Genomic DNA, 14,210 nt, shown 5'->3' on the forward strand with positions numbered 1-14,210 from the left:
ATTTGTTTTCTATGGCAGATTACTCTAGGCAAGTAATCTGCCATAGCCGGGGACCCTGGAGCAATTAGGGGCTCAGTGCCTTGCTCAAGGACACCTCAATACATGGCCAGCCTGGGTTCAAACCGCAGAGCTGCTGACCTTGCGATCATTAGACGCCGGCCGACCCTCAGTTATTATAAGTAATCAAAAACCAATTTGAAGCACAGGTGAGTCAATACATTTATGCTTGTGATTTGTCAATGACTAACAATGAAAATGTTAAGATGTAAAATAGTTTATTTTTGTAAATGCTTCTAAATTCAATTCCACAAACTCCAAACCTCATATTACTGTACACTTCAAAAGGCATTTTTCAAAAAACATTTGAGACTACTTTACAGGACCAAGAAAAATGTAGCACAAACACACTGGCAGGATGATGTAATATCATACAAGAGAAGAGAAAAATATCCAAGAAACAATTTTGTTACAACCATTCATTGAGAAAATATATACAATTGAGTTTTTTCGGAAAGTTAAAAAAATACATGCCATATACATAACAAGTTTCTAGGACTGTTTTTTAAAAATTTGACAGTCAACTTGAAATTGTGCACGCAAAACATCCTCCATGTTCTAAGTCTTGTGGCTTGTGAAGTGTCAGTGTAAGATTACATCTCTGATTAAGTAGAATGCCATCTCTTCAAAACGTAGCACCACCTACTGTCATGGTTCCCTCAAGAATCATGGTTTTCTTTTTCCATTATACCATTGGTTTCAAATGCTTGAAACTGTGAGCAAATGTCATTCATTGAAAGTCTGTACACAATTTCTATGTAAAAAATAAAAAAAGCAAGATAAAAACAAAACGGAAGAAAAACAAGGTGGTGTTCCTACGCCTATTTGGGTTAAAAAGAAGTTAAAATTGTGTTCGGGTGGTTTAAAACCTAATTCACAGTTCTATAAAATCAAACCTGATCACAAGCAAAGACCATCATCATTCTCATACCATCTGAGTTCCTTTCATTCTGTAACCAATAAGTCGTTACCACGTTAGTCACCAAAAATATTTCTTTTTGAGTGGTCAAAGTACGTGTAAATCACAAAACACTACGCTACAATACCATACTTTTAATACAACAAAAATACTTTGTGAATTATTGTGGTTATTTTACAAATTCTGTACAGAATAATCATAATATATACTCTCAAACTGATATCATGACATCCTTCTTAAATAAATTTCAATGACAAACTGAACAAAAAAAACAATTACAAAAACACCCAAACATTGACAAGGTTAAGGTAGTATTTGGTCGGTTATTCCTATATTTTTCTTTATTTACATTTGTACAAAAAGTAACAGCATGTCTTCAATCTTCAAAAGAAACAATAGCAGTTCAGCCTTCTTTTACGCCCTCAAAACTTTGAGAACAAAATTCATTCACTCAATAATAAATACAAAACGTCCTCTCGAATTCCACTCAAAAAATCACATGACGGAAACCTATGATAAAACTGACTCATGGAATCAAGTATCTTAAAGGTTTTTTTGTGTGTGTGTTTGTCTCTTTTTTTAGTGCAAGTTAATAATATTCCCTTCGCGCTAGTCATTGCTGTACATTCCCCATTCAGTGATGTCTACATTTAGTCATACGGTATACATGTATAGTTTGAAAACAAAAAAGGGCCTGCCCTTAATCACCAATAAGGCCGCGCCCTGCACAGTGCTCTCTCCTCATTCGCTGGTGGATTGTGTGCCCTATACAGAACGTCTCGCAAACACACAGACACACTCAGACAGAGGTCGCCTCACACAGCCCCAGCGTCTCACATATGGCACCAATCACACGTCTGCTGTTGGCTCTCCTCCATTACCTCCATCTTCTTCTAACCCATCTTCTGTCTATGCCTCCTATAACATGGGACTCCATTCACTGTTCTCAGGGTTCAGGCCTACCGCTCATTCCTAAAACTAAAATGACTTTAGTGTGAAGCACATCTCTCTACGCAGAGACTGGGGGGCATCTGCATAAATATGGCAAGGAATGCATTTTCTGTTTATTGTGTTTTGTGTTTTTTTTCTTTTTTTCTTTTTGGATCAGTTGATCCATTTTCTGCAGGTGGCTGCTGCGCAGGTGCAGGCGATCTTGTGCTGGCCGTCCGTGCAGTCGAACTGGTAGTCAAAACACAGCTGAAAGACAAATGCAGGGAACAGACGTGAGGATGGAAGTGCCAACTCAGTGGATGAAGAGATTATTTTTTTCCATTGAAGGAAAAGGAACCCACCTCCTCTCCTTTCTCGATTCGGCGATTGGAGGTGATGATGATTTTGTAACCCCGTTCAAACTTCACCACCTCAGCCAGACAGTTGGGGGTACAAGAGTGGTTGATGTATCTGTGTAACAAACCAACATTATGGCAGTAGAAGAAGTGTTGAGGTAAAGTGTGGATACTGTGGTCTGACTGCAGTTCCCATATCATGAAAAAAATCACTTTCAGTGCTTGTGCACATCATGTTGGGTCTCTGATGGGTCGACTAACACACAAACTGTGAAACAAAACAACCCAGTCATTTTTTTGCGGGCTGCCTATTTCAGAAAACATGTGATTCAACAAACCATTCAGATTTGCCGCCCCATCCTACGTAAAGTGGGGTCTCATTAGAATTATACCGCCCCCCGTCCACCCCACCCCATCTGAGCATCCCTGCCCACGGCGGCCGGATCCACAATAACGTTTACGGTATTAGTTAAACGATACACGTGTGAAAAATAAATGGTCAGCCTGCAGGAATTCCTTTGCCTACTCTGATTAGCACCCAGCAGATGACTTGCTCAGACCATGAAGCTGTAGTAGCTGGGCAGTGTGTGTAAAGTGACGCCCAGGCTAAATATGACCATTCTGACCCACAGATACATTTAGCGTTACTTGTAATACTAGCATCAGTGATGCTACTGCAGCTCCAGTATGAATATGAATGCTGTCAACAGCCCTGTTTCAGTCCTGTTGTCTCTCCTGTTGCGGTCATAATATAATCTCTCTTTGTATTACGAACACTGAGACTCACTCAGGTAAACGTTGCTTTTTGCACCGGGACCTTATGTATTTACAAGATTTTGGTATGTCACAACACAAGTTACACTTGAAATAAAATGTTCTGTGTAATGATTTTCTTCTTCAATAATTGATTGAATAAATTAACCGTAACCGTGGTATCAAGGAGGCACGGCCAGAAAGCCACAACCAGTTCCGGAGTGGGGGAGTGGGGAGCAGCAGCTCATTTGCATTTAAAGCGACAGACACAGAAACGAGGACTGAAACGGAGGGGTATAGAGGCATGCTAGAATGCTTAATCTGAGTGGTACTTTCAGCAAATAACTTCAAAGACACATTTTGGGGACCCCATCATGAGACCTATATTAACTTGTTGAAAAAGAGTATCATGTAAGACCTTTTAAGTACTGAGCCCAACAAATGCAACTAGGCAGATCACCTCAGGAATGAAAACAAGGTAGTAAAGAGTACAGAAAATTGTACAGGAAGAACATAGAAATGGCTCCACGGTGACATGACGGTACAGTACCTTGCCAGACCCCCTGATCGAGAGGCATCCACGACATGCTCGCTGTCAATGCGGAACATGAACACGCCACGATTCTGTCAGGGGGCAAAGGTCAAACACATATCAACTTAGACCAACAGGGAAAGCCGTAGTAAACAAACACCCTTCATTCTTTCTTCATAAACCGTCAACTGGCTGAGAGATATAACCACTCTTGCCTGAGCTCTGTATGTCCTCTGCTTCCTGATTGCCACCTCGTTGCGGAGAACGGTTCCGTTGTACTCGATCACCATGGTGTGTTTCTCAATGTCCCTGGCTGCGTACAGTCCCAGGCCCTGTGGTCACAACAAAGAAACAATGTTATCCATTGGAGCGGGGGCGGCTGTGGCGCAGGAGGTAGAGCCGCCGTCTAATGATTGCAAGGTTGGCAGATCGGCGGTTCGAGCCCTGGCTGGCCACATGTCGAAGTGTCCTTGGGCAAGACACTGAACCCCAAATTGCTCCCAGTGAGCGGGCTGGCGCCTTGCATGGTAGCTTGCCGCCATTGGTGTGTGAACGGGTGAATGAGAGGCCGTTGTAAAGCGCTTTGGATAAAGGCGCTATATAAGTGCAGTCCATTTACCATCCAGCACTTAAGCGTATGAATACACACATTTTATTCGGCCCCTCACATTGTATGCGCTCCAATGTCCACACTAGCATACCACTTAGTAAATGGACTCACTTATATACTTAGGATATATTCTTATATACTTATCATGCTCTACCAACACCGTGCTTCATTCTGTGTGGTGAGCTAGTGTGGATATTGGAACACAAGGGCCCTTCTGACCTATTCTGCCGTAGTCGTAGTGAGACCCACCTGGATGCGGGAGCGGGCCAGATAGACGTTGGCCCTCCACTCACTCTTCATCCAGCGGTACTGGGAGAGCCTGTGGTGCACTGTGGGAGGCTTGGTGGGGGGGGCGCCCCCTTCCCCATGGGCCAGGTTCTGGTTGGACCGCGAGGTGCTGGTACTGGTGGTGGATAGAGTGATTGGCCTGTGTGTTTAGAAGGAACAGGTTTAGTACAATTAACACAACATGAAGTTTCCATATTATGATAATGAGACAGGATGAGATTTAACTCAATAATGTCCAGTTTCTTAAATTCCAACTATTTTTATGTTTTTTTGGTGTCAGGAAAATATCTTTGCACTCGATCAAATTTCAGGACCCTCCTTTCATGACTTTTCCTAGATGTGTGTGTTCCATCACCCAGTATCCTTACATTTTCAAAATCACATCAGGATAAGCTAGTATAAAGCTATTTTGCAGTTTTTCTGTGTAGGAGGCAGGCTAATTTAGGTGTTCGCCAACTAGTGGTCGTTGTGTGTAAATAGCAGCTTCCCATTCTAAAGGCTATGGTAATTTTTTTACCCCTGAGGCGGCTCTTATAGTAGGTACAATAGATAGGCACGGCTGTTCTAGTGTTCAGAAGCGTAGCAAATCAGTGGAGACGTCATCTAAAGTACCTGATGACGACCGTGTTGGTGCAGAAGGAGCTGGTCTTGGGCTGGGCGCGGGCGCTGCCGGACGGGTTGAAGATGAGCGGCAGCTCCATCAGAGGGTTGCGCCCGTAGCGGAAGGTGTACGTCTCGCAGGCCTGCACCCCTGGCAGCTGCAGACAAAACAACGACAGAGACAATGAGACTGCAGTTCTGCTGCAACACTTCAGGCTCTACACTTTGTTTGTGTTCCTTTTTTTTTTTTTTTCAAGAAGTCCCTAATCATTATTTTGTCATATACAGTTTGTGTCTGGCCTGAACTGTCTTAGTGAAACAACGACAGCTACTAACCGATTCGGCGATCTTGACGACGGCTGAGACGGTGAGCCCAAACAGATCCTCTCCTTTCAGGTAGATGGGAAACAGCTTCAGAGTGCCTGCTTCTGCCCTCCTCTCAGCCACCGGACCCAGGACCTTATCCCACACGCCTGTTTATAAACACACACAGAACAAAGTTGTACAGGACATACAGGTGTTACACGCTGGGGAGGCCACAAGTAATGGAGAATCTCTAAAGAAGCACCGAAAGGAAACATCTTTAGAATCTTGCTGTGCAGTTTATCAGATCTTACAATAACCTTTAGCGTCTCAGGAACCAATCAATATGATATAGTAAAATCTTGAAGCACAACTGCTCTAAAAGAACCAATCATAATATGAATATATTTACAGGCCTAATCAAAACATGCTCTACGCTTGGACCGATCGGGGGTTGCAGACAGACCTTTGGGGGTGGTGTCGGTCAGGACCAGGTCCTTGTAGCCCTGCTCGATGACCCGGATGCTGAACTCGGGCATCTCCTCCCGCTCCTCCACCGAGCACAGGTAGCGGCAGCGCCGGTTGCCGTGGCGCATGCTCCAGTAGATGCGGCACGCCTCGTAGCCCACGGGGAAGATGGCGGCGGGCGAGTGGAAGACCGCCATCTGCTGGGGCGTCAGCTGGCCCATGGCGTGGAGCACCAGGCTGCCCACGCGGAAGGTGTAGCCCAGCTCGGGCTGCTGCACGGCGCTGGCCATCTGGCGCACCTCGTCCCGCTGCACGTACACGCGGCGGAAGACGGCGAAGCAGCGCAGCTCGTGCTCCAGCACCTGGCCCGTGGTGCCGCGCGGCCGGTGGGCGTGGCACAGCATGGTCTTGTCCTTGAAGAAGGTGCAGTGGGCCGTCAGGGCGCAGGTGAAGTGGTAGACGTTGGTGCAGCGCAGGCGGTGGCACCCGCTGGTGGCGCCCGTCTGCTGGCAGTAGGCGCAGCGGACGGCCGCGCCGCGCCGGAGCGCCAGCTCCACGTTGATGAGGGCGCCCGCCTGGGTCTCGTACACCTCCGTGGACCATAGGGCGCAGTTGAGGTGCACCCAGGCGTCCAGGTCCAGGTTGAGGAGGCGGGCAGGCCCGTCGGTGACGCCGTCGCCCAGCTGGTGGCAGAAGGAGCAGCGGCGCTGGTCCCGGAACGAGGGGGCCGGGCGGAGGGACGCCCCCAGCTTCCGCAGGAGCTCGTCCACCTTGTCCTCGTCCGGGAGCTGGGAGCTCCCTCGGTGTATGACCACCTGGACCGACCACTTCCTCCAGCGGAGCCCCTTCTGCCTCTTCCCCTGGTGCCAGCCCTGGTCCGGGCCGTGGTGGAGGTGGGCCCTGGGCCGGGCCTTCAGCTTGACGGTGACTTTGATGGTGTCGGCCTTGGCTTCCACCTTGGGGGTCTCGCTGGCGGTGGGGAAGGGGATCGGAGGGGTGGATGGCGGGGATTGCTTGGGCTGGAGTTGGGCCAGGCAGTGGACGTCCAGAGAGGACATGTTGTTGCTGTACTGGTGCTGGGTCTTAGATAGGCTCTCTTTCTGCTCAGAGTCTGGGAGGAGGGCCACCGAATCCTGGACAAGACATCAAGGGAAGAAGAGAGCGGAAAGTGAGTCAAAGGTCACAAGGCAAGAAAAGCATCTCAATGACTATGGTAGTTTTTGCACGAGTACCAATGGTAGCACCGACCTTAGTGTCCGTAGTGGTTCTGGACTGGGAGGAGGATGACGAAGAGGGGGATGAAGTGGAGGAGAAGAGGAGGAAGCAGCTGTGGCTACAGAAGACCAAGCTCTCTTCTGACCGTGACTGGCCATCATGGTCCTGATAAGAAAAACCAGACCAAAGTGTCAAGAGAACCGTTAAAATGGCCTGCACTTCTATAGCTCCTTATTCCAAAGGGCTTTACAACAATGGCCTCTCATTCACCCGTTCACACGCCCATTCACGCACCAATGGCGGCAAGCTACCATGCAAGGCGCCAGCCCGCTCATTGGGGGACTTTGGGGTACAGTGTCTTGCCCAAGGACACCTCAACACGTGGCCAGCCGGGGATCGAACCGCCGACCTTGCGATCGTTAGACGCCGGCTCTACCTCCTGAGCCCCCGTTGAGTGAGAAGGGGGGAGTGAGAAGCCTCTTCCGCTCAGAATGCAGCGGTATACATCAAAGGCTGATCGACGCATATAGGAACCATCATTGATGCTAAAAGGGGTTATCAAATAAACATCAAACAGCCCCGGTACTTAAATAACCTGTGAACTCCCAAGACTACAGTCTGAAGGGCACGGTGCTTAACCCACTAATTGCAGCGAGATGGATTTCACTCAAATTGGGGAGGATTTGCATAATTAGATGCTGTGTACGGTGTGTGTGTGTGTGTGTGTGTGTGTGTGTGTGTGTGTGTGTGTGTGTGTGTGTCTGTATGTGTGGGCCTTCGGGCTGAATGTGGATTAAGCCATCCTTTGAAGTCGGGTCTAGGCCTCTGGTCCCGACCCATCTGTGCACTGTCCCTCCAGGGGAAACTGACTGACACCCGTAATCCACAGAAGTCTGACGGTAAAAGAGCTTCTACTGGGGTTGGGAGTGAGTGGATGGATCAAACCCGTATAGATCATTTTGTTGGCAAGTTTACCATCCACTGCAGACAATTACGTAAAAGACACTTTTAAATAATGTGGAGCACTGGATCGATATTTCGCTCGCGTGGGCCATTCAATAACCATCATCATCTCCTGCCGGGTATACGCTGGGGGATTTTTAGAACGACTTTCTCATCGGCAGCCGATTTTTCCAAAATCGTCACAAAATCCTACGGATCGGGATGTCGTTGCTCGTCAGGTGTGACAGGGTGGCAGATTTTATTGCCCCGGCTCCTGATGAAAAAGTCTGCCGTGTCAGATGGTTTTGTACAGTACTTGCTTGCGCGGTGGCACCAGTGCTAGGACGCGATCGCCACATGAATACTGAGTAAGGGCCCCTGGAAACACTTGGCACATCGTGAGCTTGGAATTATAAGGTTCTATCTCCGTTTAGGGATATTGAGCGTCAAAGTTTTTACATCCCATTATGCTTTGTGAGATGGAACCGTTGTATTTTATGAATTACTAACAACCTAATGGATCAGATTATGTAAAAAACTAAATTTTTACAAAAATGGAGATAGAACCTTATAATTCTAACGTCACGACATCTGGATAAACCGGTCTGACAAAATGCTACGGTATCCAACTATGAGCCTCTCAAGCAGGACACATAGGAATAGGTTTACTTGGGCTAAATCAAAAATGGCATGAAATATATCCTCTCTGTTGACTGTCCAACACAGTTGCGCTTTTAATATCATGTTGCACAGCTTTCACTCCAGCTGTAAAAGCAGTGGGAGAGATTGTCTCCAGCGAACAGGCTGCCATGACCTCTGTGGCTCAGTTGGTAGAGCATGGCGCTAACAACGCTTAGGTTGTGGGTTTGATTCCCACTGGGACCATATACACTGAAAAATGTATGCACTCTGCAATGTAAGTCGCTTTGGATAAAAGCGTCAGCTAAATGGCATATATAATGGCCATGTCGTAAATGTAGCTGGTCTTCATACAGCACAGTTTGACTTTTTCTCTCCCCAAAATGTACACAGGCCCACCCAGGTGGTAGCTACCGCACGTCGTTTGCCTATCTTGTTTAAATTCCATTACGTCAACGGGAGTTTAAACGGTTAAACGACCATGAAGCATCAAAGATTACATCTGTTAAATCACAGCGTGGCATATTCATTGTTGTAAGAATTAAGTCACACACAGCGTATTCCTGGCGTTATTCATTAGAAAGCCCTCATCTTAGAAAGGTAACAATGGTGGCATTGACTAGTAAGAGAGCTAACTGCAGTACCTGTTTGTGCATGGGAAGGTCTTTGATGGATTTGCGGACTCCATTTCCCAGAACCACCACCTTGCAGTGGCAGCACCACTGGGGCTTGGGTCCAGGGCTGCCGGGGTTCTTTTGGTGGGGACCTCTGACCGGAGCTGGACCTTGAGGAAAAACAAAACAAAAACACACCCACACACACGATTAACAGAGTTTCTAATGTGCATGGTGGCTAGAAGACGCATCCATCATGTCATAATTCATTTAAGACTCTCTCCTAACATGTACTTAGATTCAGATTAACCACACATTTGCTTTGGAGATAAACACCCAATTAGAGACCGCTAAAAACAATTACACAAGACAACTGAGCCCGAATGCCTATATCTCTAACTCTCTCTCTCTCTCTCTCTGGAGGTGTCAATTTTCGCATCGGGGCCATTATATCCGCGGCGAACTGACCACATTCATTAGGGCCCTTGGCCTGACACTGTGGCAGCTCTAAGCAGGAGGTGTGTTCTGGGGTGGGGGGGGTGAGGGGAGGGTAAGGCAAGAATCATTACTCAGTTTCATTAGCTGTGGGGATCGTTGAGGAAAATCAATAAGGATGGCCGTCAGCACCTGGGCTTAGACACAGCCTTTAGCCTCCGCAGGCTAATGATGCGCCCGGACCAAAAAACGGCCCTGTTTGTAAACAGTCGCTGAAAGGGGGCTAATTGTGTCAGTGGACGGCGAGGGAGAAAAACAATTAACAACGGATTGCTCCGTTGCGCTGTGTGTGTGTGTGTGTGTGTGTATGTGTGTTCCTAGAAAGCGGCACCAAAGTGTGCTTGAGGAAAGATATGAGTCATTTTAATAATTGCTGCCTGAGAGACCTAAAACAACAAAATAAAGCTCTAAGCAGGAGGTCTGAGCACATTTCCCTCTTGAACGCATGTTCAGTTTCACATTTCACAAGAGCAGAAGCATCACTCTCCCTCTAGTAGTGTGTGTGTGTATGTGTGTGTGCATGCGTGTGTGTGTGTGTGTGTACCCTGTCACACAAATTCTCACACACACACAGAAACACACACACACACACACACACACACATCATGTCATGTTCTCTCACCTGGGCCATCAGGATGAAAGCGGAGTTGCTGAGCCTGCTGATGCTGCTGCTGCTGTTGTTGTTGTTGTTGTTGTTGTTGTTGTTGCTGCATCATCATCCCCTGGGGTCCCCCCGGTCTGATGTGCTGGCCTGGGCCCATGTGAGGCCCAGGGCCCCCCATATCGCCCACACGGCTGAATAGCATGGGGGGCCGGTGCTCCAGGCCGTGGGGGCCCACCCGGAGGCCGCTGAGCATGGCCAGGGGGCCCTTGTCCGGGGTGCTGCTGACCTCGTAGCTGCTGGGGATCTTCACCCCCAGGAGCTCTGAGATGGCCGCCACCATGCCCGTGATGTTCTGATACAAAGACACAAACACAACAACAACAACATGAACAACTCAGTTGTTCTCCTAATAATAAACATTGATTTAATACGTGGAAATACGTTAATGACAACGAACCCATTTGTTTCAACAAGCGCATGAAAAAGGATCTATTAAACTACATTCCCCATAGTGCCTTCCTCTGAGAGCACGAGGAAGTGAGGCCACCGCCGCCACCCACCTCTGCAGCCGCTGGTCTCAGAGTGATGGCCACAGACACCAGGCCTGGTTTAGAGTCGTTAGATATCGGTCCGAAATGGGAGCCAAAGAACATTCCAGAAGGCTCTGTCTTGATATCCCGTAGCCTCGCCTCGGACCCTACGCAATGACGCAAAAAAACGATAAATGGCAGATAATGAGGAGACATAACAAACAACACATTGCAGAGAAATAGGAAATGTTAGAATATGTATAGCATAGCATAGAGTACAGCACAGTGTTTTATCTGTACAGTATAGTATAGTGGATAGTGTACATAGCCTTTATTTATGTAAACCAGCTCCTTTCCCTTCTTGTTTTTTTATCTTTCCTAGCACCAGGGGAGCCCCCCCTCCCAAATTTCGTTGTATGGTACCTGTACTATAGCAATGACAATAAAGACCATTCATTCATTCATTCATTGCTAGCCCAGTGCTTACAATTAGGGGCACGTTGAGTCTTTGTTTACAGATCTCACTTCCTCTTAAAACAGTACCAGTTGATAGTACCAGTAGGGGGTTGTGTGGTGTTGTTGGAGGGGGGTTGTGTGTGTGCATGTGTAAGTGTGTTTACCTTGGCCACTGGGGGCAGGGAGCATGGGGAGGATGGGGGAGAGGCAGGGGGAGAAGGGCTCCTCCTTCACCAACGACAGGTCTGGGTAGCGGCTGATCTCCATGCCAACCACGCTCTCTGGGGACGAGGAGGGGACGAAGCTGTCGGGGGTGTCCCTGTCCTTACAATGCTCCTGGCCCCTGTTACTGAGGAAGAGAGACAAGGGGGGGGACGGTGGGTTCGTCATGAAAATGGACACAGACGTGTACAGAACAGCTCAAGATCACTAGCAGACTCATTGTGGTCACAGTCTATGGATTGTAATGACTGGTTCTGAAACGATTATGTCATCTTTGACCACAAACTTTCCCACCAGACGATCTTGCTGTTCTGATACATGTTAACAATGGTCTTACTATGGCCTATTAAGTATCCAAACAGTATAGGAAACTATCATGTCATCAACAGTGTCGAGAAATAGAACATGAACTCCTGCACACTTCTGTTGTTTTAAATGAAATGTGTTGTTTTAGATTAAACATTTCATTTAGATTATTTTCCCTCAATCAATTCAGACACACTGAACACTCCACACTTTGAACGTGACCATTTCCCAAAAACAAAACAAATAAAGAAATGTTGTGCGAATTTATTCGAACCCCTGAGTCACGACTTGTTGAAAAGAATCACAGCTTTGAGACTTTTGAGAAGCCTCTACCAACGTGGTAGGTAATATTCACCCATTCCTGGTGAACTGCTCTAGCTTTATCAAATCCCTGGTTGGGGATCACTGATAGACAGTCTACCCTCAGATCTTCAACTTGGTTTATGTTCTAACTGTAACTGAGACACTCTGTAGCTTTGGACTTGTGCTTGTGCATCTTTCCCCCAGCTGAAGGGTGACTTTCTACCCCAATGGTAAGGTTTCTCTCTCAGTGTCTCAGCAGGTGAGTCTCTGCTTTGCTTATTCCATTTTCCTCTTGATCCTGAACTCAGGATGATTGTTAACAAGATGACACACTTTGTTAGATTTGCCTCCGATTTAATGCTTTGCTTTTAGACTAAAATTGTTAGTTTCTTTGGCAACACGTAAGCAGTATCACTCAAATGATGTGTTGCAAATTCAGGGCATGAATGGAAGTCTTTCTTTTTCCGGTAAAGGTTTTAGCCTTGCTTCTGTCATATAGGCCAGTGTTGAGGACTGATGTTGTTGACCCATGGGTAGTGTTTCTCCCACCTTATTATTTATTATCCCACCTTTGTTTGTTTTTCACCTACTCACACAGTAGTTTTTTCTATAATTTCTGTTTCACTTTGATAGTGTGGACTAGAGTGTGTTGATCCGTTCTAAAGATGCATTTAAATTTCAGGCTAGAAGTAACAAATGGGATGAAAAGAAGCATCCGCACACTCAAAAACTGTGCAAAAAAGAAATGATAAATAAATAAATAAATAAATAAAAGCTTTCAGCCGTTCATAGACCTTCTTCAGGCTAGAAGTAACAACATGTGAAAAGCTCTGTAGGGGTTCACATACTTTTTCTCGGCACTGTGTAAGATGTTTGTGTACGTGGTCACCAGAGCCATGGGTGGTGGTGGGGTCGTTACTAGAGCCATGGGTGGTGGTGGGGTCGTTACTAGAGACATGGTGGTGGTGGTGGTGGGGTCGTTACCAGAGACATGGGTGGTGGTGGGGTCGTTACCAGAGACATGGGTGGTGGTGGGGTCGTTACCAGAGCCATGGGTGGTGGTGGGGTCGTTACCAGAGACATGGTGGTGGTGGTGGTGGGGTCGTTACCAGAGACATGGGTGGTGGTGGGGTCGTTTACCTGAGCTCCTCCTGGTTGTTGTGAGGGGGCGTGGGGAGGGAGGCTGGCACGTCCACGGTTTTGGGTCCCTGAGCGATGGCACGGGCCAGCAGGTCCTCCTCCGTCCTGAAGGGGACGTGAAGCGGCTTGGGAACCAGTCCTTTGGACACTGCATGGAACAGGGACAAGACATGGATGAGACATTCTAGGGGTTAGCGGGGACCTAGTGGATAGTGAGTTTGACTGGTGGATCAGAAGGTCAAATCCCACCTGGGAGACAACACCACTCGTGTGCTCCTTGGGCAAGGCACTCAGCCCTAAGTTACTCCAGGGAGACTGTCCCTCTAATCTCTAATTGTAAGTCGCTTTGGGTAAAAGCGTCTGCTAAATGGTTAAAAAATATATAAATCTGGCTATAGCATACAAACATCATGACAGGACAAGGGCTTTTAAGTTATGGCCCTGAGTTTTCCGTGGTCAGGTCAAAGGGTCAAGAAAAACACCTGCGTCTCTAGCACCAAATGTCTTGCCACAAATGTAGCAATCTTCCTACAGAGGCACGACGGTGGTCACCCCCCTAACCTCTCTGTGATTGCTCACCCATAGCGGCTGCCTTGCTGGCGAGCTCCTCCGTGGTGGCGAAGCCGTTGATCATCTTCTGTCGGTTCACAGGTGGGGGTGTGGGAGGGAGGGAGGCCGGTGGTGTGGGCGGGTTGCTCAGATTGTTCTGCTTTGGGGAAAGAAGCCAAGTCATGTGTCACCATACTAGCAATCGACATGAGAAAGAACATGAGATTACATTATGGTAGGTGGCTCTTGCTACATGTCACTGTTTCAATATCCACATGAGAATAATAATAATAATAATAATGATTATTAATTGTATTTATATAGCTCTTTTCTGGGGCTCAAAGACGCTGACAATATGGGAAAAACTGAAAACACAGAA

The 14,210-nt window shown here is 47.2% G+C and overlaps 1 protein-coding gene across 1 annotated transcript in view; it reads right to left on the reverse strand.

The window, feature by feature from the left end:
* Window positions 1-264: 264 nt before the first annotated feature.
* kmt2cb (lysine (K)-specific methyltransferase 2Cb) overlaps window positions 265-14,210 on the reverse strand; it is a 73,393-nt gene continuing 59,447 nt past the window's right edge. The window contains exons 49-63 of the mRNA XM_080547079.1: window positions 13,862-13,991; window positions 13,283-13,430; window positions 11,476-11,660; window positions 10,886-11,022; window positions 10,344-10,677; window positions 9,257-9,396; window positions 7,065-7,196; window positions 5,815-6,949; window positions 5,382-5,518; window positions 5,058-5,203; window positions 4,407-4,584; window positions 3,763-3,879; window positions 3,566-3,639; window positions 2,269-2,377; window positions 265-2,173 (exon numbers count right to left, since the gene is read on the reverse strand). Coding sequence (XP_080403205.1) covers window positions 2,081-2,173; window positions 2,269-2,377; window positions 3,566-3,639; window positions 3,763-3,879; window positions 4,407-4,584; window positions 5,058-5,203; window positions 5,382-5,518; window positions 5,815-6,949; window positions 7,065-7,196; window positions 9,257-9,396; window positions 10,344-10,677; window positions 10,886-11,022; window positions 11,476-11,660; window positions 13,283-13,430; window positions 13,862-13,991 — 3,195 coding nt within the window. The 3' untranslated portion in view covers window positions 265-2,080. The remainder of the gene's footprint in view (window positions 2,174-2,268; window positions 2,378-3,565; window positions 3,640-3,762; window positions 3,880-4,406; window positions 4,585-5,057; window positions 5,204-5,381; window positions 5,519-5,814; window positions 6,950-7,064; window positions 7,197-9,256; window positions 9,397-10,343; window positions 10,678-10,885; window positions 11,023-11,475; window positions 11,661-13,282; window positions 13,431-13,861; window positions 13,992-14,210) is intronic.

This window comes from Nansenia antarctica, assembly GCF_963989245.1.
Source record: "Nansenia antarctica genome assembly, chromosome: 16".
NCBI lineage: Eukaryota > Metazoa > Chordata > Actinopteri > Argentiniformes > Microstomatidae > Nansenia > Nansenia antarctica.